Source organism: Acanthochromis polyacanthus, chromosome 12 (assembly GCF_021347895.1).
Source record: "Acanthochromis polyacanthus isolate Apoly-LR-REF ecotype Palm Island chromosome 12, KAUST_Apoly_ChrSc, whole genome shotgun sequence".
In the NCBI taxonomy this organism is placed as follows: domain Eukaryota; kingdom Metazoa; phylum Chordata; class Actinopteri; family Pomacentridae; genus Acanthochromis; species Acanthochromis polyacanthus.
The window spans coordinates 5,516,044-5,542,476 of NC_067124.1; the positions used below are offsets into that span (position 1 = coordinate 5,516,044).

At 39.4% G+C, this 26,433-nt stretch overlaps 1 protein-coding gene across 3 annotated transcripts in view; it reads right to left on the reverse strand.

Moving 5' to 3' along the window:
• The window catches only part of cdk14 (cyclin-dependent kinase 14), a 247,189-nt gene that overhangs the window by 55,433 nt on the left and 165,323 nt on the right, over nt 1-26,433 (reverse strand). For all 3 annotated transcript variants that reach the window (XM_051956814.1, XM_051956816.1, XM_051956815.1), the window contains 4 exons: nt 24,053-24,116; nt 18,406-18,454; nt 9,647-9,786; nt 2,698-2,848 (listed from right to left, as the gene is read on the reverse strand). In XM_051956814.1, the coding sequence (XP_051812774.1) occupies nt 2,733-2,848; nt 9,647-9,786; nt 18,406-18,454; nt 24,053-24,116 (369 nt within the window). In that variant the 3' untranslated portion in view covers nt 2,698-2,732. The remainder of the gene's footprint in view (nt 1-2,697; nt 2,849-9,646; nt 9,787-18,405; nt 18,455-24,052; nt 24,117-26,433) is intronic.

The following is a 26,433-nucleotide window of genomic DNA, read 5'->3' on the forward strand; positions in this document are numbered from 1 at the left end:
TGCAGGTAACCATAGCAACAATATTTAGCTATTGCTACATTCCTGTTTAGGTCGATGACGGACAGATGAGCCCAGGGACACGTGGATGATGAATTCAAAAATTTAATTGCTAAGTAATGACACTTGAAATTTTGAAATATATTTTGTTCGTTTTTTCCTCACTTCCCACTAATGGCAAAGTTTGACGCTGAAAATGTCAACGCTGTCTTGAAGGATCAGATATAAAAGGGCACACAGGAAGATGAGCATGATGTCATCAGGGTTATTGATCAGTTTAAATTTTACTTGTATAGCACATTTCATATAGATTAGAGCTGTTCAAAATGCAAACGAAATGAATGTAAAACTAATAGTGCAGGACGTCAACCTGAGTCTGCATATCCTGCACTTTCTGAGCTACTTTTCATAGCATTAGTCAAGGGCAGTTTTTTGGGCTGCATGTAATACATTTTTATTGCTATTTATTTCCTCATTTTTCGTTACATTCTTACCAATGCATTCTACACAGCTGAGTTCTAAAAAACAAAACAAAAACACATTTAGCTGCTTTTTTTGTTGTTGCAAGAATACTCACTTGATGTGAGAGCATGAGTTACATTTGTGGGAAGGTATAAATAGCCGTGTGCATGTGTTGGTATAATTTGTCAGTGTATTAATGGGAATGTGTGCACAGGGATTAGGCTGCTATCAGCGCAGCTCTCCCAGCCTGTCAGGCTTTAGGATGGGCTTGGACAAAGAGGCTGATTTCAATGTAAATGCAGCAGCTGAGAGGACACAGCTCGCTCGGTGGGGTGACTTCCACCCGCCACACGCACATGCGCACACACCCACACACACACGCACGCACGCACGCACGCACGCACGCACGCACGCACGCACGCACGCACACACACACACACACCAAGAGAAATGCCACTAGCCTCCAGATTAGGGTGCACACACTTGGCCATATTCACTGGAATAGTAAATACATCGACTTGTTGTCTAGGATGTACATTTTTAAGTAGAAACATCAAGAAATTAAACACTGAAGAAAGTTGGATTTGACTAGTTGAAGAGTGGATGTGTCTGCTGTGTCTTTGCACCTGTCAGTAATTACAGATATAATCTGGTCCACAGTGCTGTGTTGTGGCCCTGTGTTGCTCCAAGTCCATCATTAGGCCAACCATTATCCCTGTGCCTGGCCTCTGCACCTCTTATTACATGCAAATAGTGCCGCTTTATCTGAGCAGTGAATGAGACCCCCATCTCAAAAGAATGGGACACCCTCCTCGCCCACTCAAAGCCATTCCTCCATCTATTACTGCATTCTCTGGTTCAGTGCAGACAGCACGGATCTCATGGCTTCAGTGTTAAAAGAAAGACTGTGGTGGTTGGTGGGATGCAGATAAGTGGTGGAGAAATGCCTGACTGAACAGCTAATGATCAAATATGCACACTATCAATCATGTTGCATTGTATACGTTTGTGTTCCAACACGTCATATTTTCGGTATAATCTGTCATCGTTTCACGGTGTTTCCCCTTTAGAATATGAACAACTTTTAACCTATATCAAGATTTTTTCAGTTCATTAGCTTGCATAAAACACTAGAGTCAAAGAACAGGCAGTGGAAAGAAGCAGAAAACTAGCAACAGACAATGTGAAGGTAGTGGGATTGCTAATATTCAGTAGCAACAAAATAGTGCTCATGCTTTTTTTTTAATTATTGGGAAAATTCAGTGTTTTACCATAAAAGCACCACAAAAGCAAAACATAGAAAGAAGAGAAAAGGATAAAGTAAAGAATAAAAAAAGGAACAGCTGTGTCTATGCAAACACTTTGTAACATATGGACCTTTAAACGGTACTAATTGCTTCCAAAGTAACCCAATGTTTTGTAAAAATGCAGAACTTATGGGAATCTATGGAAGCACATTGCGAGACCTTACTTATAATATTCTAAGTTTTAATTTATTCTTTCATAATAACCAGAAAACATCTGATGAGGTTTTATGATTACATTTGTTAACATTTTAGAAAATTTAGCACATACATCAAAAGCATCTGAACTTGCCTGAGAATCTTCTAGTTCTTCTTTATCATTAGCATACTTCAGTAATTCTCACTACATCCAGTGGTTCATAGCAGCATGAACTCCTTCCAAGCATTAAATGATAACAGGTTGCAAAATTTAGTCTGAATTTGTATCACACAGTCACTATATTAATATACTCTTAGAAATAATGAGCACTAGTTTCACACATTTCTCATAAGAACTGTTCTACAGTTTAACAGCTAAATGCAGGCTAATCTCCAAGTCCTGCATTCATGTTAGCATGCTCATGTCCTCAAGTGACAAACACATTCTTGTTCTTCTGCAAGTTCAAAATGTGGACCACGATGACCCGAGGCACACTTGACATGGACTACTTTGTCAGCGAATGCAGAAACGAATAAACAATAAACAAAAGCCTAAAGACAAATACCACAAAGTCATCTGCTGTGCCTGCATGTATTTTTCAGACTTATGGTATCCATGCTACTTACTGTTGGACTGTACCAGTAGTCCCATTCAGATCATAAAAGTTTCACCTCATGTTTGCTTCTGTATGTGTGCATCATTTACTGCTTGTGAGTGCGTGCAGCAGCAGCAGCAGCAGCAGCAGCAGCAGCAGCTTACTGTTTGTGTGCCTCTTGCATGATAATGAGCACGTACCTGTCAGGCAGTCATGTGCAGGATGCTGCCTCAGGTCAGTGTTTGCTGCCAGAGGATGCCTTTCCATGACTGTTCCTTCGTGCACACACCTGTATGCTGTCCCCACTCTCAGACTGCAGCTTGACATTTGGTACGGTGAAGATAGAAGACACTGCAGGGGGAAGAACACGCAAGCGGATTAGAGGGATGTAGGCTGACAGGAAGAAGAACATTTCCAAGTGAGTTGTTAAAGATAGAGACGCTTATTAAAAAGTGAATATTTGAATATTTATTTGCAGTGAGTCTTTTCGGGGTTTTAATATTTCTGTCAGGAGGAGAAGCATATTAAAAATTGCTCTATGTAGCCGAGCTCATTTGCTTTTTAAAGGATCATTCTAGTGGTTCAAGTAAATCCTGCAACATCACAATTACTGCAAGTTAGATTTTCCTGCATTCCATTGGAATTTGTTCACTACAACTATTTCTTCAAACCGTAATAAAGCACACGTGGCTCTTGTGAAAAGTGCTTAATTTAGTTTTAATAGTGTTAAAATGGTGTCATTATTTCCCAGTTAACCTCTGAGAAACACAGTGAATTACACTGTGGGCTGCACACTGAGCCTGACATTTATTTATTTTTTTGCCGATATGTATTTCTATTTGGGAAAGTACCCCAAATGAGTGTCAAACAGTTTTTTGCCCGTTTACCATTGGATATATTGCTCGCTATCACTGAAATATTTTGAGATTAAAGTAATCCAAATTAGTATATTTTACATCGAATTAGTACCTCATAAGAGATACTGATAACATACTTTCTCATATTTACAGGAAACAAGTGTAAATATGAGACCCATGGCTTCGTAATTCCAAGACAGAGACTTTGTAGTTGTCAAGTCATTTTTTCTCATAATTATGACAAAAGGTCTTCAATTTATTTATTTTTTTTGCCTTTTCTAGGCTTTATTTGACAAGAGAGATAGAGATAGACAGGAAATGGGGAGAAGAGTTGGGGGAAGACATGCAGCAAAGGGCCGCGAGCGGGAGAGACCAGCCCCTATACATGGTTCGCCTGCGAAACCCATTGAGCTATACAGGCGCCAAAAGGTCTTCAATTTTATTCCTCCTTCTTAAAAGCTGTGCGGTTCCATACAGAACAGTTGTGTAGTCTTCATCAAACTCAGCTATGTGCTTTCACTTGAAAACGAGACAAAGAAGTCAAAAAAACAGGGGTTACAGCAAAAATGTGCCTCGGCCAAGAAGTGATGATTTCAAAATAAAACGCCAAGCAGCCAATCGGAGGAGAAGATGATACACTTTCTGCTTAGCCACTGTAGTGCCAGATCAGGTTTGAGTTTACTGAGCAAGGCGAGATGAGGAAAGGAAAAGAAGAGGGGAAGAAGGAAGAGTGCTGCTACAGCATCGGATCAACCCAAATGTCAGACTCTGGAACAGACAGCAGTTGTTTGTGGAGCTGCAATTACATGCCAAACTCTGCAAAACACATTGTTTTTGCTGTCAAAGTTGTGTATCCCACCTAGCTGGAATGTCTTGGTCAGAAATGTGATCTATTTTTACTCGTAGGTGGAACGACTGATTTAGCATGGAAATACACTGCAGTGATGTGAAGCTACACAGTGGAAAACAGCCTCAGTTAAAAAGATACTTTTATGAGTGAAATAATGATCACTGTGTGTCAGATAGCATTCAGAACTTTAGTGGAAGTATTGCTGTAGTACAAAAGTTAAAATTCAGCTCAATGTTTTGAAGCGGATGGTAACTACTTGGCTTGAATGTGAAAACATTTTTTAGAACATTTGGACAATTACTGGCAAAAATTAGTGGTTAGCACTGCAGCTAGAAGATCCCCAGTTAGCATCCCAGCCTGGATCTTTCTGCATGGAGTTTACATGTTCTACCTGTACATCTCGGTTTTTTCCAGGATGTCCGGTTTCCTCCCACAGTCCAAACACATGCTGAGGTTAATTGGTATTTCTAAATTGTCTGTAGATACGAATGTGAGTGTGATTGTTTGTCTCTATATGTAGCCCTGTGATAGACTGATGACCTGTCCATGGTGTCTCCTTCCCCCTAAGTCAGCTGGGATAGACTCCAGCCCCCCTCGACCCTAATGAGGATTAAGCGCTGTATAGATAACGGATGGATGGACAATTACTGTAAAGAAGCAAGACTTTAACACATAAAATCAATTGAGAAGCTCCTCGGGTTCAGAAAATGCTGAAATGACCTGAGCCTTCTTTGTGGTCTCACTGCCATTGCAAACTCTGAAGGCAGGAACCAGTTAGAGCTTCAGGGAGACTTTCAGAGAAAACACCGGGCAATGTGTCTCTCCCATGTGAAATGGTGGCAACTGTTGTCTTTGTTGAGTTCATTGTTCTTTCAGAACCCAGTAAGGAGAGCAGAAGAGACACAAGATGTTTGTCAAGTTCCAACAGTGCAACAAGGACTATATGAAACTCATGTATAGATCCAGAGCATTCCACTAATCAGCTCACTGGTCTTTTGGGGAGTTTAGTGTTGGGGCTAGAGGCCTCTCTGTCAGCAATGTATGACTCAATCAAATAACCCCCATGTGGAGCTAACACTGAATGCAAGTGCCAAGGTCTGACATGATGGTTGTTTTTTCAGTCTTAAAAAATAAAGGCAGCACTACTATAAACAGTTCTAGATACAATTGTCACTGCTGGCTTCGATGGTTCATTTAAGGCACTAATGAATACGGAGCATTTGTCTTAATGAATTTGGTCTTTTAATTTATACAGTATATAAGATTTGAGTGCCTTAACTCCTATGGGTCAAATTAGGGACTATGAGACATTTCTATTTATCATTTATTTCTATCATTATTATCAACTATTTTCTCTGCTGTACAAAAAAATGTACTTCATCATGACTCGAGACCCAATGCTCATACTGCAGCTTTTGTGTACTGTTACCATTTTAAAATCATTTTTCAGACAAAATTGCGTCAAATGTGTTTCAAATATAGCCCTCCTGCAATTTGTTTATATTTTGTCAAACTAGCACAATCAAAAGTTTAATTAGCTTTTCAGAGTTTCTGTGTGTAATGGACCCAATGATGCACACACAACTATCACTAAATTACTGTGATCGTAAAGAAAACTTCAAAATGCAACACTTCCAAGGCCAGTAAGTATTTTTCTTTTTACATTTATAAGCAGATTTATGCGCATTTGACTAAAAATGTAACTAAAAGTGAATGTAAAATAAGTGTATAATATCTGCGCGTTCAGATTTGACTGACGTTTGAGACCAAAAAGTGCAATTTTGATGGAAACTGGGTTTGAAGGGATTTAAAGTGTCTGAACTTAATGCTGCAATGTTGTTTTTTGACTGAAGATAATAATTTAAAAATCTGATTTATCCTAATTCAGTATGAGTAGGCTACTCTGCTCATTGTAGTTTTCCTTACAGTTTGGGAAACAACAAGGATAAAACGCTGTGTATTTGCCAAATTCCTACTGGAGGGGAAACGGATTCACATACTCCATTCTGAGAAGAACACATCTTTTTCTCTGACTTGGAAATAAAGTCAGTGGGTTTTGCCAAGAGAGCAGGGGAACTGGAGGACAACTGCTCTGTCTGAAGATTTTCTTTTGTTTCGCTTCCACGTCCATGTAAATCTATCACAGTCCAGAGAGACAGGGGTTTTTATTATTCTTATTCAAGGCCTTTGCTCTCACTTCTTGCACTGCCAGACACCCACGCACTCTCACTAAAATCAAATTAAAAATGTCACAGTCCAATCCACACATTAACAGCAACCTCAGGAGCTCCATTGTCTCAATAATTCTGTCATTGTTCCCAGTAATCTGTCTGAGTATTGTCTGGATAAATCCATAATACACATGATAATAGAGAGCACAGCTGACCATGGAAAACATATTGTCCATCCCTGCAAGGAAAAGATGAGACATTTACTTGACTTTACTATGACATTTTTTTCATTCTAAGTCAGTTTATCTTTTATTTGTCTTGTTTTATCCACAGTACACTTTAACTGGGCTCTTCTCATTGGCTGCAGTCTTTCTCTGCTGGAACACAATTACTATGCTGCAGTTGTAGCCAAATACTCACAACTGGAGTAATTAGCCAGTTCTGTATCTCTCACTCACTTCTCATTTGCATAATTTTGACACATCCTTCCCCCACAAAAGTGCAAGTGGCAAATCCACACGCACATGGAAGATACTTTATGCTTATCCACTCCTGTCCTCATTTTACCAACTGTTTTAATTCACTCTCCCATTCTTTCCTTCGTGGCTCTGCTGCTTTGCCTGTGTCACATGTGCGTGCCGAGAAGAACGAAAGAGATAAAGGAAGTCTAGAGAGAACGGGAGAGAGCGAGCGAGCATGACAAAAATCAAAATGAGCCATCTCCCCCCCCCCCCCCCCCCCTCTCTCTCTTAGTGACCGCTGCTTTCTGATTCTTTTCAGACATGACAACCTGCTGGGTGCTGATAACGGGATTAATAATGCTGAAAAATCCTAATCGGGGGGAATTAAAAATGGAATTCTCTTATTATAATAACCACCATGTCAGTTGCAGCACACTCAGGTCTGTTGAGCAGGCTTTTCACACCACTAATGAATAACAGCTAAAGGGATTGGTGATGTATGTATATGTAGCCTGTCAAACAATATGGATAGGTAGTCATCTCTGACATACTTTCATGCAATAACCCAATTCTGTGGGATTAATTGAAATATAGCCTAACTGTGAAGCTCTGGCTAAAGCTCTGACTTGTTACAGCCAGAATACACAGGGGAAATCTGCCTCTAAATTGAAGATGTGCTGAAAGCTGTGTGTTAAAAGCTAAATGCTGTGTGTTTCAGGTTGTCAGGGCTTATTTAAAGAGTGCCTTAGTGTGCTTTTTGTCTGGGCAAACAACAAGTCAGGAGATAGATACAAAATCAAACTGAGCATGCTGCAGTGGCCAGCAGAGGTCTGACTGGGTTTACTGTCCCAACGGCATCCACATAATAAGACAGGCTTTCTCTACATGATCAAAAACAACCCCAGGTTGCTGCTGGCTGCCTTCTTTACAGGCAGAAAGACATAGAGACAGCGAGAAAAAGAAAGAGAAAAAGAGACAGCGAGGGAGGGAGCCCACAAAAGGGAAAACACAAAGAGGAGAGAATCAAAACAGGAGAGAGACAGTGAGGCCAGATTGTGAATGTTAAGGTAAATACATTCTTTTCCATTTATCTGCAGTAACCACCTTGGCCAATCACAGGTCAGAAGCATGAAGACAGAGAAGCATTCATAGTCACAGAAAACATCTACGTGCAATTTACAGTCACCAATCAACTTCACCTGCATATTTTTGGACTGAGGGAAGAAGTCATAGCACCCACAACAAAGCCACACACAAAGAGAGAGAAAAGGCAAACTCCCAGCAACTCCAGCTCCAAACAGTTTTGCTGTGAGGAACCGATGCTAATCACTGCATCAGGACGCCTTCTACAGCCACATTACACAGTTTGATTCTTACTGCGAGTTTGGGGAGATTCTGTTTAATTCTATACTAATATATGCCACACTACAATGTTCTACTGTATATAGACATACTGTTATATTCTATAGTAATATAATATCCTGCTCCATTTTATACTATACTGCACTATTCCTCTTTAACACATTGCATTCAAACAAGACAAAAACAGAGAGAGAAAAAAGAAAAAGGCATTAATATGTTCCACAAGTTTGAAAACTTCAATTTCACTGCTTGCATTATTGAGTCAAATTTAAGTTAAATATTACATTTTTTGATTGCTAATACAGGCTGCACAGTGGCTCAGTATTTAGCAGCTTCTCCTTGCAGTTAGAAGATCCCCGGTTCACGTCCCGACCTTCCTGGGATCTTTCTGCATGGAGTTTGCATGTTCTCCCTGTGCATGTGTGGGTTTTCTCCAGCTTCTCCGGCTTCCTCCCACAGTCCAAAAACATGTTGAGGTTAACTGGTAACTCTAAATTGTCTAAAGTGTGATTGTTTGTCTCTGCATGTAGTCCTGTGATAGACTGGTTACCCCTGCCTTCACCCTAAGTCAGCTGGGACAGACTCCAGCCCCCCACAACCCTAATGAAGATTAAATGGTGTATAGATAATGGATGATGGATCTTTAATACCTTTCTTGTGCTCTTTCCTGTTTGATAAGATGGAGAATTTGAGTGTCTCAAGTCTTAGAGAAGAAATTAAAGCCAATCATGTGGTATTGAATGTTTAGATTTTTTTAAAATAAAACTGAATAAAACTCGAAAAATGATGTTCATATTGAACAATGTATGCAGACCATTAAACTTCTTCTGCTTATAGTCTTCACTATATCCTGTTATGAACTATATATAACACTATAACCATGTACAGCTTTAGGCTGCATTTACTGTTTCTCTATCACTATGCTATATTGTAGTACTCTGTAGTACTCTATTGCTGCTAATATACACTAGACTAGACAGGTTTATTATTTACTAATTTATGAAGTACAGCACTAGTTTATTTTCAGCAATTTGGCACCATTAAAACTTTGCTGAATTGGTTAGTAGCTGTTTGTGTTTGCAGTGTATTTAAGGCTGGACAGACAACACCACTGGGTTACTGGGATAGTGGGAGTGTCATTCTGATTTAATTCTGTTTATTCACATTCTGTATTTGTGAAAATAATATCCTCAGTAAAACTGAGTCTAAAAATATGTGTGTGATGTGGATGTGGTCAGATTTGACTGCAAGAAAGAATGTGGTGACTGGTGCAAATTAGTGAAATTTGAGTTTAGAAGCACTTTACTGTCTTCATAAGATGTGTCCTGTGTCCCTTCTGCCATAGTAAAATCATTATTTACTGATGCTGATTTGTGGACACTAATTTCAATATAATTTTGTCAGAGCTTTGTCATATTGCAGGTACTGATGAATGATGTGTTACGTACTGTCCTGCAGCTCCCAGAGCCGTGGAGGAAGGTTGCTGAAGTATTCGTGGTTCAGCGCTGCCTGGGCTGACAGCCGGTTCTTTGGGAAGCACTGGAGGAACCTGGAGGCCAACTCCTCAGCGTGGTCTACGTAGCCCAACCTGACACACACAGACACACATGATAAGACACACAGAGTGACCTTTTCAGACCCCAAGAAACAAACAGCATGATTTCATCCAAAAAACAATGAGAAAGTTCCCAACGTTCCCATTCATTCACAATACTGGCAGAGCAGCTGGCTTCCTCGCCTTCACAGAGCAGCTGACAACAAAAAGCCAGCCTTTCAGTTCTGCTGAAAGTTTGCTGACTCAAGTGGAAAAACACAGAAATACACATGCAAAGGAGCACACATGCATGCTTACACCTTTATCTTTAGAGCTTGCATCGCATATGGCAACTGGATCATTATGAGAAACAAAAAGAGTTAATTAAAAACGGAAGCAGACTACAACAGTGTGTGTGTGTCTGCGTGTTGTCAAAGTGTGTGTGTTCGTATTGGGAGTCACTGAACTCCTGAACCAGCCCCAGCTAGCAATGCCGAGGGGGTGGAAGGACTGAAAATAAACGAAGAGCAACAAATCCAGCCAGTAATTAGGCATCCACTGCATTAAATAAACATGATGTTATTCAGCACAACTTGTCGGCCCGATGCTGGCAGTACTGAGAGCCTCTCTCATGTTCTGTGGGTTTCTCATGGTTGGCTCCCTAGTCAAGCACTCTGACAGCCACTCCCATTTCTCAATGGGGATCTAAACTCGACTTATCAGCGGAGAGACACAGGGAGGATAAATCTCTGCTCAACTCATCAACGCCACTCAGCACTGAGGCAGGGATAAAGTTAATGAAGTCCATCAGGGCCTCTGCTTGCCTCTTTCTCATACAGTCGAGTAACTCCACTGCAAACTTTAAAGACACTTATTAGTGTGTGAGATTATAATGATGGAATGAGGCCTCCTGTTTTATTGATATTTGTCTTGAAGCTTAACTGATAAGTGCACGTTAAGGTTGAAGGAGGTGACAGACAGGATTTTGTGCATCTTTCAAATATTGTCTAAGCTCTGTCTGTGTAGTCAGCATACCTCTAATGCATAAAAAATCTCAGCAGAGAGCATCAATACCTACAAATTCTGTAACATGACTTAGGCTACAACATGATACCTTCCAAATAATGGCTAGTGTGTTTGGATTAGGTACAGTTAGCATTTTGGTATTTTGGGTGACCAGCCTGTCAAAACCGCTCTACAGAAGAGATGCTGTGATGTGTTAGAGGAAAAAAGGTCACAGAATGGCAAGCTGTCGGCAGTTTGGGTTTCAACAATGAAAAATCTCCCCATGTGTGACAGTAATCTATCCAACTGCCATAAGTTATGGTACAAAAAAATCTATTTTTATTGTCATAAGGCAATTGTTGCTATATAATAGTAGTTACTTCAATGACTAAAGTGTATTTAAGGGAAACATCTACACATCTTACTACTGTCACTATTGCACTACTATAAATAATAAATCTCAAAATCATAAACATATTTTGACCTTAGTAAAAGGATCAGATTTTTACGACGGAATAATATGCCAGCAGCTGCGATGGAGCTCTGGCTTCAACTGTGTAACATGACCAAACTGTACATGACAAAACATCAATCTCTTTCATTACTTATCTAGACCTGGAGATTACTTAAGTCAAATTTCATATTTTCCATACTGCAGAGGAACCCTGCAACACACTGTCAGCAACACGGCATGCTTCAAGTCTCAATGTGCACGACAAGAGGCTGTGATGTCACTTGTGTACAACCCCTGCTTTCATTGACGGGTTCAACAGTGATTCCAGCTGAATTAAAAATCTCACAAGTTGGAGGTAAAATCCTCAATTGCTTGCAATGGCCACAGACTTGTTTGTTTGATTTGCAGAGTTGTGAAGCTTTAATAGAAAATCAGTTTAACTTTGGTACATAATGATCGTCAAGAATGTCCAAAATGAAGTGGTTCGTCTTCTGTGGAGCATTAATGTAAGGACATCTTAAAACTGCCATTAAATTTCAACTTTCTCAACACTTATTTTTAATAAACTTTGGTCTAACAATAGTTAGTGGAAGGAGGAGGTTAAAATCAACTCACACATCCTCTGAGGACTATTATAATGCAATCCATCAAGTTATCATACAATCCTGTTGTTAGGTGCAGAGATGTATGTAAGTTACCAGCTATTTGCACCACAACTTTTCCTGTTGAAATGTTGAGTTTACCATTAGAATAACTTTAACAAGTAAATAAAGGAAACAGAAGTGAATTTTATGGCATTTTTTGCTGAATCAGCGAATCAGATAAATAACTAAATGCAAAAATTATTGATGAATACATTCCTTTAATGAACTAACTGGTAAATTTACCAACCAGTTCAGCTGTAGAGTGGTGGGGAAGTAATGAAGCTTACAAATGTATTAGATGTCAACAAGGGCCAACAATAAATGTTTGCTGAGTGTCCACAACTTACTGGAACTAAAATACTATGACTAGAGTAGTCCTCTAGACATGTAGCATTACTGGGGTTAAATAAACCCTATGAAACCTAATGAGTGCACATTCCCTCGGTGACAGTGCTTGTGTGTGAGTGAATTAATTAAGATTGGCACTGCTTTGATTGTAGTTTCTCTGCAGGTACAGACAGTACAGTTAGATATGTGTTGGTGTAGAATCACCTGGATGTTGGCCTTTGAAAGACGTTGATAACAGTAGGTGAGCATTCCTTTCTGCTATTGCTGCCATCTAGACCAAGTAAACGAGTGAACATCTGCATTAAAATTGATTGTATCTCCCGTGGCAATCAAACAGATCAAGGTGATGACACATTCACAGCGAAGTGAAACATTCCTTCTTCACTGGAGCATGGCGACTGCTTTTTCATGATATTCCATCAAAATAAATACAGCAAAGGTCCTTGAGAGGTGAGGCCGAGGAGACCACCTGCCTCTATTGTCTCACCACAGCAGAAAGAAGCAGACCAGCCTCTTTGAGCAGCCACTGAGAGCTGTTGTGTCAAAAAGCCTTTCGTGTCTTTTTGTTTGAAGACAGGCTATTAAGAGCTGTAACCGTTTCTGAGTCAGTTAACGATGGGGGTACTGCATACAGAAGTGCACGACCGGTGTACAGGTGTGAAGCGTTGGAACTAGTGAACGGCAAATAGGCCCGAACATGTAACTGTTCTGTATATGGTAGTAAAAAATGATTAAAGGTGGAAGCTGTTGCCATTATAAACACTGGGTCCTGGAATGACTGTAACTGGGAGGTCGCAGTTTGATTCCTGGACCGAGATCAGATTGTGGTTGTGTTTGGGCACCTTCCAGGTGTGAATGTGTGAGGGTGGTGCTGCAAAACACAGCCAGGGAACACCACATAATGTGAGAGTTTTGGATTACCATGCCATATTTTCTTGTGTGAAAAAAGTAGAAATAGATTTAGTTCACAATGACTTAAAACAGACAAACAGATAAGTCATATTACAGAAGATGGAACCACAGGAAGTGGGGCAGTTTTTTTTAATAGAAAAAGTTAATTGATTAATAAACTACTACATGTATTGCAGATTAATTCCTGCTATCTAATGCTGACTAACTATCTATTGCAGTACTTAAAAGTGAAATTTACTTTTACTATGTTGCTATTAATGGAAGGAAACGCAGTTGGTGGAACACTCAAACAAATGCAATAAATAGATAAATAAACAAAAATAAAGTTTAGAATTAGTCTTCATCAGGTCATTTTCAGAGTGTGGCCAAGGTCCACATACAGACTTCACCCCAGTCAGCCTTAGTGCGCATCTCAGATCATGGCAATCAGTACTCCACTCCACATCCACAATTGGGGTAAAATATAAACCCACATTATTCTGAGTATAGTGTTGTGAATATAACTATTGGACTGCATCTTGTTCTATCAGTAGAAATAGATGTAATTATGCAAGAAAGGGGAGACCCCCCACTGTTTTATATGTAAATTCATGAAATACATGAACAAACAAGCTGTGGTGCACATAATGACAAAGCACAAAGCACTCCAAATAATATTTACCAAAGTATCCCAACGAACAAAAAATATCAAAGTCAAAAGTACAAAAAACGTCTTTTTGTGTCCACAGGGGAATAAAGTATTTAGAGTATCCATTTAATACCCCTCCACTTGGAGAAGTTTTCTTCCACAGTTGATTGGACCTTTTTGATAACATGCTGATGAAGACCGAATGCAGAAATATAATTGTAATAATTGCAATTATGCTTAGGAAATAAAAGCATTTTCGGAATCACCTGTTTAGTGTTCAAGTCTTATTAGTTGAGATTATCATCAGTTATTAGGGAAGGAAGGAGCTGCACAAAAGGCCATAGATTAGGTCAAGAAACACAGAAACAGCTCTGACCCACAACAGCACAGACATGGCACCACTAGGGGTGTCCTGTGATATCTGGCACTTGGACATTTGTAGCGTACCTCCTGGTGTCTTGTGGGGTGCCAGTAGGATTCCCCATGGATTGGGTTTGTTCCAGTGCATCCCACAGATGGACTGGGGTTCGGGGGTGTTTGAGGGCCTTGTCTGCACCTTGGGCTTTTTGTCATGCTTTTTGTGTAGTCCCTGAGCGATTTGTGCGGTGTGACAGCGCGTGCTGTCCTGCTAGGGGAGGTCACTAACATTGGGGGCTGGCATTCCCATGGGAAGGACTACTTAGTCTGCAACAATGTTCAGGTGAGTGACATGTGTCAATGTAACATCTGGATGAATGTCACGGCCCAAGATTTCCCAGAGGAACATTTCATGATAATCAACATCATTCACCTGTCAGTGGCTTTAATGTTATGACTGAGCGGTGTACACACATTGTGGTGAATGTACATGCATATTTTGATGTATGAGTGATGCATTATTTTGCAAAACCTCAATAAACTGATAAATTAAAGAACAACTGCTGCTATATTTTGATTTACTTGGATTAAATCAAAGTGCAGTAATGTCAGTCCACCTGTACTGAATGTCTATGGAACCTCAAGGCCAGGGGCATACTGCTGATCAGACGACTAATTACCATGGACTGCATATAAAACATGGACACAGCAGCCATGATATTAACCCATTATTTATGGATGACAGTTTTGAAATTTCAGGTTTTCAATTTGGTCGTATCAAAGGTGGAGTGAACCCGATGTGTTCACTAAATCGCAAGGAAGCACTGCCTTAAAAAACAGCTGCTTTGTTGTCTATTTTATTTTTAATGGGACCATAGTTCAGTCCCTTTGTACAGACGGAGACTTGATAAAGGGATGATGTCCATCTTTTATATATATTATATGGTAATCACTGCAGTACAACATCTGTCACGGCATAGAATGATTACAGAAGCTAATGACCAGTCAAGCTGGTAGCTAATTCAGTGAGGCAACATTAACAAAAAAAGATTATTCACTGAAATGAATGAAATAGAATGGATTCTTATCTATATCCCTTTTTAACTACTGACAGTGGTTGCAGCAAAATTAACTTGGTTTCATCATGAATTTCAAAAATGATTACTTGTAGAATTAAACACCAGGTTATTTGAATTCTAAATTAGGTTAGGAATTGCTTTAAATGATTGGCCAAAATCAAAATGATGGAGTGATTTTACTATAGTATTAGTCACAATACTGTTACACCAACATTATCATTTCAGCTAATTTGCCGGTATTAATTGCTACGTCTAAGATGGATTCATACTCTGACCAGAGAGTCGCCAATACAACTAATCACTCTACAGTAATGTTGTTAGAAACACGTAATCAGAGTCCTGCTGTTCCTGAATGCTCACAGTGTTGGCAGTCATAGCTTCTCTTAGCATGAACCTCAGGGAGCTAGCTAAATCAGACAGCTGGTGGTCATCAAACACACATGCAACTCCATCTCACTAACACCAAGAGAAACCAGGTACCACAGCAAATCTACAATACATTCTCTGACATGCAGGTCCCTCGCATACTGCCTTATCACTACACCAAGAAACGTGGTGGACTTATGTGACGATCTGTGCACGCTTGTCTGTGTGTTTGTTTGTCTCTTTGTTCGCAACATTATTCAAAAACAGACTGACAGATTTGGATGAAATTTTCAGGGAAGGTCAGAAATGACACAAAGACCAAGTGATCAGATTTTGGCAGTGATGACAGCTTATAGTCTGGATCCATGGATTTGTTAAAGATTTCTATATCACTGTCAGACAGCAGCATGGCTTCACTGTAACTATGACAACAAGTGAACTCTGCGTCAGCTGTCTGCTGACGATCACATGACTGTGATCCTACTACAAATCCGCCACTGAGGACTTATCAAAGCATATCTGCTGGAAATGATACAAGGAACGATTGATTAAATTGTGGAGGTGTTTCCGAGTCCTGTCAATTCCCGTCACCCGCTACATATTTAGGTCATGTGATTTGATATCTGTACATAATGTACACGTGCAAAACACACGCCTGTCCTCAGTGCAAAGCAGTTTTTTAAAAAAGACTTCACCCATCAGAAATGATACGACTGAACAGCCTTGGTGTAGTACGGTGCTCTCTGAGTGCTTTTCTTGTTGGTTTATGTATTCTTAATCAATTACTGTATCAACAGCACATAATCTATTAATAATCACTCATTAACATCTCTCATGTGAATCAATATAAATGTCAAACCACTCACACACACAAAAAAAAAACCCTCAAAAAACAAAAAGCCTTTAAACTTGATCGATCTGCTACATGTCAGTCATTCACATTTTCACAGCTGGAGAAAGAGAAACAGTGAAACACACAGAAAAATGGCTGACAGAGAGCAGAAACACAGAGAGCAAGAGGGGGTGAGCCAACTCTCAGGGCAGAGACAAAGTGAGTGTATATATGTTCATATCAAATTCATCGCTCCCTGGCCTACGATGAAAGGCAGCGGAGAGGAAGTGATCGTCATTAACATTCCACCTCACTTTCTTTCTTCACATTTTTATTTCCTTCTCGACTGGAGTGAGACCAGAAGATGGATGGAGGGAAAATACACCCCAACTCGCTTTACTCTGTTTTTCATTTGTCATCAAATGTTTTAAAGCAGAACTCTTTAATGCTGCATGTACAAAAGTGAATCATCTCTAAACTCTGCCTTTTGTGAGGTTTTTTCAGTTGTCTGAAATTAAATTTAACTCGTATAAGACTTTGATTCTGTTATCTCAAATATGAATATTGATATCCTGTGTGCTATTTTTTAAATGAACTAAAACATTATGACCTCTTACAGAAGAAATGAATGATTATCTTCTAACTAATGAAGTTCTGCACACATATCATGGATTAGAACTGCCAACAGGGTACCAAAATATAAAGCTACATGTTCAGGATTTCAATACTTCAGTTAAGTCGATTCCAGTTTTTGATGTTTAAAAATTTGCAAACATTTCTAAAAAAAAAAAAAAATGTTTTCACTTTGGTCATTATGGGGTATTGGTTTAGATCGATTTGAAAAATGCCAGTTTTAAATAGATAGCATAATAATCCCATTATAGCAGGGATACCTGTGTCTGTTTAAACACATGCAATGTAAATACTACATTCACTGCAGCATCGAATGCTGCAACAGAACTTCTCAGATGAATTGCTACAGTAAAACAAGCAGTACTTTCAACGTACCCAGTAAACTTGTTGTCACATAGATATTGGATTGATGGAATTAAATCAATTAAATAAAACAAAATAGCAACAACAACAACAACAAACAATATAGTGATATTCTACACAGTCATTTCTATATGTGTGAATCCAGGCCTTAATGTGTCCTGATCCATTTGATGTTATCTGCCTGGCTCAGCCACAGCGTGGAGATGTAAAAGAAAATTCACCAGAACTCACAGCAGGTTTGTACATTAGACTTAGCTAATGTAATCAGACTTAATGTATTTGGTCAGGCTATACAGAAAAGTCTGTTATTCAAATACATTGCTCAATGTTATAAAAACTGTCATTACTCATTTCACCTAAAATCTCCTCTGCTCATGACCGTGACGGGAAAATACAACCCTAAATGACCGAGATGTTGATTCATACTGAGATAAAAAGTTTGGCACATTAAGGTCAGCAATTTGTGGTACTTAAAAAGGAAATGCAGACAAAGCAATTTGTCTGAGGGGTAAGGACACATATGATCTATGTAATCATTATAAATCATAAGAGGCATCCAGGTACTAGTAGTCCCATGTGAAGAAGGCTTTAGGTACTGGGATGGATCTTTGCTGCAGCAACTATACTGCATGATTCCGGCTGATTAGACAGCTGGAGTTTTACATAAATCACTTGCCTGCTGCTTTAAAATTCCCCACAGACAAGAGACACACTCCCTTTTGCCCTATGCGGTCTCCCCTCCAGATGTATGCCTGGGGCAGATAGTGGCACACATCTGGGAAAAGCCCCGACTGTGCCACCATGCCCTTTTCCTGCCATATGTGTCCCCCAACAGAATCACACGTCAACACTGCAGGAAAGGTGTAGGCTGCGGTTAGACTCTGTGTGTACGAGCGTGTGAGCTGTACTAAGGAATGTGTTCACTGCCCGTAGGAATCTGTCTTCAAAGATACAGATAGGAATAAGACTAAGTCCATCAGCTAGAACACCATATGACACTGGACAGACACACACACACAGACGCCAAACTTTGATTTGAACAAATCACTTACTTATTCCAAGCTTGTCTGAGCTTCTTGGCGCTGTACACTGTAAAGCGGTCTGTAATGAGAACACAACAAACAAGCAATTAAATCACTGACCTAAGACCTGCCGGCAGGTTAATGTGTGCTCACATGATCAGATTAAAGTTACACACCAGATGTGCTGTTCCAAAACATTTTCAAGCAGAACACCCAGATGTAGCTGCAAATCTAGCATTCTGACAGCTCCGTACCATAAGATGCCACATCTCATTCATCAGTCATTTCACACCTATTTCAACATGCTTCTTTTTAAATCAATTCAACTCAAAAGTTCCTGAATAGTTTATGGAAATTTTGGGTAAAAAATCTATATATTCAAAATTAAAAGCACTAGAAAACTGTCAATTTAGATTCAGCATCTATACTTAATGACATAGTATGGGACTACTTGTTTTCACTTAGTGAATTAAGTTTTTATTGCCACTTATTATTTATTATGTTTGAAGACATCAATCTAAATTGTATAATATTTCCAAGTTTAGACATTTATGTGGTGAGATTGTACAAAATGGGAAGTAATCAGTCTCCTAACATATTTGATCTAATTGCTGCACCGGCTAATCATGAAGGCAGGGAAAAATAACCATACTTATGGCTAATGGTAGCTAGCCAAGCACTGCAGCACTAATTCCAATCTCAGATTTTGACTTTAGTTAAGTTCATGTGACTTGATGTGGCATTTTAAATTGCAGATTAATTAATAAGCTTCATTTTGACATAAACATATAATATTAGTACAGACAGGCACAGAGGAAAACACAGGGTTGACTGCACTGCTTCTGCTGTCTGTACTTGTAAAACAGTTTTGGACATGAAATTGATCTTGCAGTAAATCTTTTATTTAATATCGATACATATGCAAAAGATCATGATGTGAACTGAGATGTTTTATATTGTAACGGCATTTCTGTCCAAAACATCAACCTTTCACATAATAAGCAACTTCCTTCTCACAAAATGGTCAAACATAAAAATGTAATGGTGTCAAAGTAGAGATATTACTCCTCAGAAAAATAATAAAATCTATTTTCTACACAACCTTCACATGCAGTAACTGGTAGTAGGTGTAAATACAGTAAATATAGTAATAATATGTGGTGCTCAGGTTTAGGATCGCTGCCATAATTTATAGAATTGATTGCACATGTGCTTTCCCTGCTTTGACACACTAAGATGTCTGTTGTGGTAAATGCCTATGACAACCAGGCAAACCCTTGTGAATAACTGAGATGTTATTGCAGTAAGTGCTGTGTATTCGTTTGCCAAAATGAAGAATGGCTGATATCAATTCACTCTTAAGTAACACTCTAAGAGCTATGCACGTTTGCTGCAAGGCCAGACCACATTAATTGTCCTATTTCTGAGAATAGTTTGGTGAGGCAGCCTCTCCATATTTCCACAGCTATGTTTGCTATGCTGCGAGTGTGTGAGGCTCAGCACCGTTCTCTTAATCGCAGCCAAAGCTGCCATGTGGGCACGCAGTCAGGCTGAGCTGCCAACCGACCGGCCACCACACAAGCTAGCCAGCCACCCAGCGAGCTAGTCCGTCTGGCCTCCCACACCGTAGGCCTAATCCTACTAGCCAACCACCCAACCGTCAGCACTCGGCCTGCCAGCTAGCCAGCAGTGGGTCCAGTCACTCATTCTGGTGCCGAGGGGCTGGCCTGAACCGGCCACAGCTCTCTGAGCACCAGAGGTGAGGCCTGCCAGCCAACGCAGAGAACCCACAAATAGGCAGGGGAGGGGGTGGAGGCAAGTCCAACTAAAGTATAACACATTCAATAAAACGTTACGCATGGAAAAGATTTTATTATATTTTTGTGGAATATTTCTGCTGTTCTGAAAATGAGACTGGTGCATTTTGTAGATATTGTGATTTTAGGTGATAGGTGAAACTCTAGAACCAACATCAACATATAAATAGTGTTGTCTTAAAATTCATTAGGACAGAAAGGTAACTATTCTGAAATACATTTTCAAGTGTCAATAACTAAAAGAAATGCAATGTAAAAAGGAGCATTTTTCATTCTTCACCAGACACAGCACTAATCTTATCACTGATTATACCATTTCAAAGGTTTAGTTTTATCTCTTACTGCATGTTTTTACCTGTCCGTCATTATGATTCTATTGTAATAATCCTATCATAGTGTCATGTGAAAGGTTTAATTTGCAGATCTCTTTTCAAATATGCAGTCTAAAGCCTGCTGGGCTGTGGATAAGACTGGAAGGAGGGAGCAAAAGTGAGATATGACTGGAAGTGAGGAAGTATCTGTGGAACCTTTTCATAACCACAAAAATGTGAAAAATAAGTGGCGCCTCCACTCTGAGGTCAAGCCAAAGTGACATGTCTGAAACACTGAGGGAAATGCTGTTTCCAGAGGTTGGGATGACAAAAAAATAAATAAATAAATAAAAAGGATGGAAAGTATTACTGAATGCATGTAGAAGTAATTGTAAAAAATGTGATGAATCATAAGCAGTGATAGGGTTAGTGCGTTTTTATGTATGTAGACAACTGGCTCAGAGCAGCTCAGGGTTGCTGGGGAAGGTTTCTAGAGTGACACAACACTGCCATCTGCTGCTGACTACAGCCTCCAGAATGTACTGGATGTGATTGCTTCCTCTTAACAAAGCTACTGTTACTATGTTTTGATAAGGTTCTTGGAATATTGCAAAGAATTCCTTAAGGTTTTAAGATTCAAAGCTATTAACAGACTTTTATAGTTGGATGTATACGACACTATTATTAATCATCTGTTACAGAACATCTTTCTTTCCATGAGCTCATGAACAGTAAATGTTAAAATGGTAAAAGTAATAAAAAGAAAGGATAAGAGATTATAATGATTCTCTTTATGCTAGTCATATGTACTTTTATCCATGTGCTAACATAACTGCACAAAGGTTTTCTAATCATCATTGAGCCTTTCAACAGCATCAGCTAACACAATGTAGCATTAGAACACAGGAGTGATGGTTGCTGGAAATGTTCCTCTGTACCCCTATGGAGATATTCCATTAAAAACCAGCCGTTTCCAGCGAGAATAATCATTTACCACATTAACATGGTCTAGACTGTATTTATCATTCATTTAATGTTATCTTCACTGAAAAAAAATGCTCTTCTTTCAAAAATAAGGACATTTCTAAGTGATCCCACACTTTTAGTGGGAGTGTGTGTGTGTGTGTGTGTGTGTGTGTGTGTGTGTGTGTGTGTGTGTGTGTGTGTGTGTGTGTGTGTGTGTGTGTGTGTGTGTGTGTGTGTATTACTCCATCCTACATGTCTCTTGCCATTTATTTCTCTCTGTATAAGAAATTGCATTCAGTATTGCAACATTCAACAGGAACTTGCTAACAAGTTCACAATTTCATTTAACTATGTGAGTCCATCTTCATTTTTTCAAAACTTAAAAACTACGTAGGTGTGTTTTCTTCAGCCCTTATAGCCACAGGCCTTGGGTAGTTCATATATCAGGTGCAGAATGAAAAACCAAAACCAATTTAAGCAAATTGCATTTGGCTTTGGCTTTCAATATTAAATTCCCTCACAAATCAGTCTCTAAATTACAATCATTTAGAAGATTTTAATATCTCTGAATAAATTTTATTTCACGTAACAATTAACTAATAAACTAATTAAATGATTGATAAAGTATCTATCTATCTATCTATCTATCTATCTATCTATCTATCTATCTATCTACCTATCTAAGCTTCTTTTATCTGATTTGTAGTTAGACAAAGTGCATTTTCATGCACTACCTTCAGATTATGGTCCAACTTCTCCTTTGGAATTGTACTGTGCAACACATTTAAACGGTGCTAAAATGATGCTTATTATTCTATTATTATTACACGTTTGTTTCTTAAAAATAGATCATTCTTGTCTTATTCTTATTCACTGTGCGCCCATGAGGACTGTTTCACATTCAGGCTGTATTTACTGTGCATAGAGAGGCTTTATGGGGCTTTACAAACACCACCATGTGGTAAAGTTTTACCAAATCATCTCTGGTAACATCTCATTCTTCCTGTGTTTGTTGAAAGTGTAGCCATAATAAACTCAGATCTGCAGACGTCATATGAACAGATGCAGTGCTTGGAGGCTAGCACCAGGGAAAGCTGGGCATATGTGTGTGTGTGATTCTGTGTGTGTGTGGCTGAGACAGCTGCACAGCTGTTCAACAGAGTGTTTGAGAGGCTAACAAGAGCCAACTGTCACCATGGTCACAGGATGCAAGATCATATCAGTATGAGTTGTGTGTGCATGTGACCACAGAGTCACCCCAGTTGATCTCTAATTGGCCACTGGAGATAGGAGGCTGGGTCACACGCAGCTTTGTGATGCTTCACTGCCCCGCACCCTCACTCTAACCTTCTTTATGTCCATCCTCGCCTGTCCCCTCTCCTCTACTCCAGCTCCTCTTCCCTCTATCAGCTGATACTAATCTGCAATCCCTCTATTCATGTTCCCTCTAAAAAGCCCTAATGAGCTCCCAGAGGGTACAGCTACCCTGGCAGAGCTGCCACCCCCACTCCTGCTGCTGCATTAATAGGGTAGAGCTAGCTTTGGGTAGGCTGTACTATTGGTTCATTATGATGGTATGGACAGCAGTACTGAGCATACAAACAACTGTATGACAACAAAGTCATGGTAGATTTCATGGATTTCCTCAAAAATTCTGTACACATACACTACCGGTCAAAAGTTTGGGGTCTCCAAGTTTTTTTTTTTCAATGATGATAACATTAATGAATGATAAATCCAGTGTAGACATTGTTAATGTGGTAAATGACTATTCTAGCTGGAAACGGCTGGTTTTTAATGGAATATCTCCATAGGGGTACAGAGGAACATTTCCAGCAACCATCACTCCTGTGTTCTAATGCTAGTGTTAGCTAATGGTGTTGAAAGGCTCATTGATGATTAGAAAACCCTTACGCAATTATGTTAGCACTTGAATTAAAGTGTGAGTTTTCATGGAAAAATAAATTAAATTAAAATTAAATCCATAAATCCATAAAATCCAATTAAATTATCTGGGCGACCCCAAACTTTTAAACAGTAGTTTAAGTGTCAGCAAGAAACCAGTTATCACAGAACATCGCGATGCAAAGAGTTAGTACAGAGCCTGGTGTCATTCATCAAGTGTGTAGGCCAAAGTGTTAGCACAGGACTTGCTGCTGCTGAACATTATTATATTGACTGATTATGGCAGTAGCGTATTGCATGCATTTAGCATACAATGTGCACAATAAAAATCAGCTCAAAGCTAAGACTTAATCAAAAGCTACCTTAAATAAAAATCCATGCTTCATGCTAACACTTTATTATACAGACTGATGAGAGTCAACAGACCCCACTCACACCAACCAGCACAAATTGTGATTAAAAAAAAACTAGATGTTAATTAAAACATGCCTCTAATATGCCACTTTGTAATACATAATACTGCATTCATAAAGACTGCACGGTATGTTCATACTACTATTTCATGCTAACCATTTAGCCGAAGCTGTGCTCTTTATTTTAGTCTCAGGTTCAATATATGTGATTTGCATGAGTCTCACTAGTGTTTATAATAAGGCTTTATAACAGAACAGGTAGTACCTGGTTTAAAATGAGGCAGGGAGTTAACACCGGGCCACGTATCCTCAGATGGAGTACCAAGGACCTGAAAAAGATGACAAGTATGGAGGGAAAGAAGTGAATCAAGACAATAAAAAATGTAATCATCCAATTTTCTAAACAGTTATGAGGACAGTTGCCATGTTGCATGACAATTTACCATAATGGGACAATTTAAGTGAATCTTTGTATTGTATTACCTTTTTTGTCAATATGGAGCATAAAATCCCTAATATGTTATGTTATTCAGTGTTGCAATGCTCTTCTGAATGATATTGAGGCTGTCTGACAAGCAAACCGTGATTAGGTCACATTGCTTCTTAAAGTTTCCCTGTGTGTAATTGTCTGATTGTGTTGATATAAGTATAATACTTCAAATTCCAGCACCAATGCATCCAACTGCTTGTGCAGTAATGATGATTAGTGCATCTTTTATAGGTTTATGTCATCATAAACCCAGGCTGAGTTCTCACGCACACAGCCGGGTTTATGACGACGAAAGGCAGAGCAGCGGACATGCCTTTGACATGATCCACAGCTAAGGAGCATAATAGTTTCCAGATTGCCCACTTGTCTCAGATCTGTAACACAGTTCAACGGTAGAGTCTAGGAACTGCTGGATTTCTACTGTCCGCTAAGAGAACAGCCCATGCAACACTGGGTGGAGGTGTGTTTGGAGACAAATATATTTCAGATGTTGGCACAACTAACAGACAAAGGAAAGAAGAATGTAAGCAAAGGCTGAAGGTTTGTTTCCAAGCTGATCACACTTTGAATAAAGTCTACATTAGATTTGTCTGTTACTGTAAGACTTTCAGTGTCTGTGGCTATCAGCTAAGCAACAAATAAGACATCACTTCTTCTTCTGTATGTTCCATACTTTACATCTACTCAGCAATAAATGTGTTGTGTGATCAAAATGGCAAAATTTGAATAAAAACTGACAGCCAGAAGAATTCATCAAAAGGCCAGGGGCTGTTTTAGCTTTTGTTGGACTGTACCTTATGTTACAATATGTTACTCCACCTTATACAAATGTTAGTTAAAGTTGATGTAATAGCAAAATTTGGCCACACACGGGCAGTGTGACACCACGAAGCAGACCTCAGTGGGACGAGCATAACCGCTGTCTGAGTTTCCATACAAGTTCAACTGCTGAAATTCATTTAAAAACACTCCAATGTGGTAACCTCATTTATGGTTCAATACAAGACAAGGCTTTGGTCTGGGACAAAACCAAAGACAATGACAACCACTCAAATGACTGCATCTGTGCTGAAGGGAGGAAGTGATGTCATTCTTTACTAAGTTAACATCACTAGTTAGCTATTATCTTGTCTGCTAATGCTAGATTAAATAGGAAGTTTAGGGTTAATCCAAATACAGCATGTTTTTGTGTGCCGTTTCTTTGATCTGTAAACTTTTTAGAAGAAACTTTTATTAAAATGCGTGTTGCTTCACACTTCCTTGTATTTGTAAGACATGTAGGACTTCATTCTAATCATCAAGAAGAGAGAAAGATGTGAATACTTCAACAACTTTGATGAGGGCAAAAGTGTTACGACGAGATGACTGGGATTGGGAACTTCTCCAAAAACAGCAGTGCTTGTCAGAAAAATGGTGATTTCCCATAAGACAGTACACTGACAGTTGTCCAGCATACTCGAAACTGAAAACTCGGTGGTGACGGATGTGCTGGAACAAAGTGTTTTTAATAGCACACAAAAAGCACCACTGGCATTTTAATCACAAAACTAAATTTAGCTCAAATATATAAGAAAATCTCCAGGACAATGAGGAAACTATGTGTAACAGCTTGACAGCTACAGCAGCTCCTCATTTATTTTATATTTCTGCCAGCCCCACATTGACTTTATAAAACTGTGGAGATGGAAGGATAAAACCTATCCCACACTGCCCTGTAGCACATGATGGCTCAGTGGTCAGTAATGTCACCTCAATAGGGCTGACTACAGCCTTTTTCAGTGTTTGCACACTCGATTATTTTTTGTGCAGATTTTCCTTCTCAAAAATTCGCCAATACTTTACCAGAAACATGCCCAGGAAACACGAGAGGCTCTGTGGCCGCCTGTCCAAGGCACATCTCCTGTTATAGTACTTTTCATTTCAGTGTGAATGAGCATGCTCACAACAGTACGGGTGAGTTTTCTGCAAACAAAACTGGGCAGAAAAAATTATGAAAGAGGAGGTAAAGGCTGTGAGTGCTACAGGAGTGACTGGGGTGGAATGAGGGGGCATGTGAGTGGATCTCAGTCTGGTCGGCAGAGCTGAAATCATTTTGCATTATTGATGGAACAGTTCTTTGGCCTTTGAAGTGAAGGGAGGGATTGCTGGATGGAAGA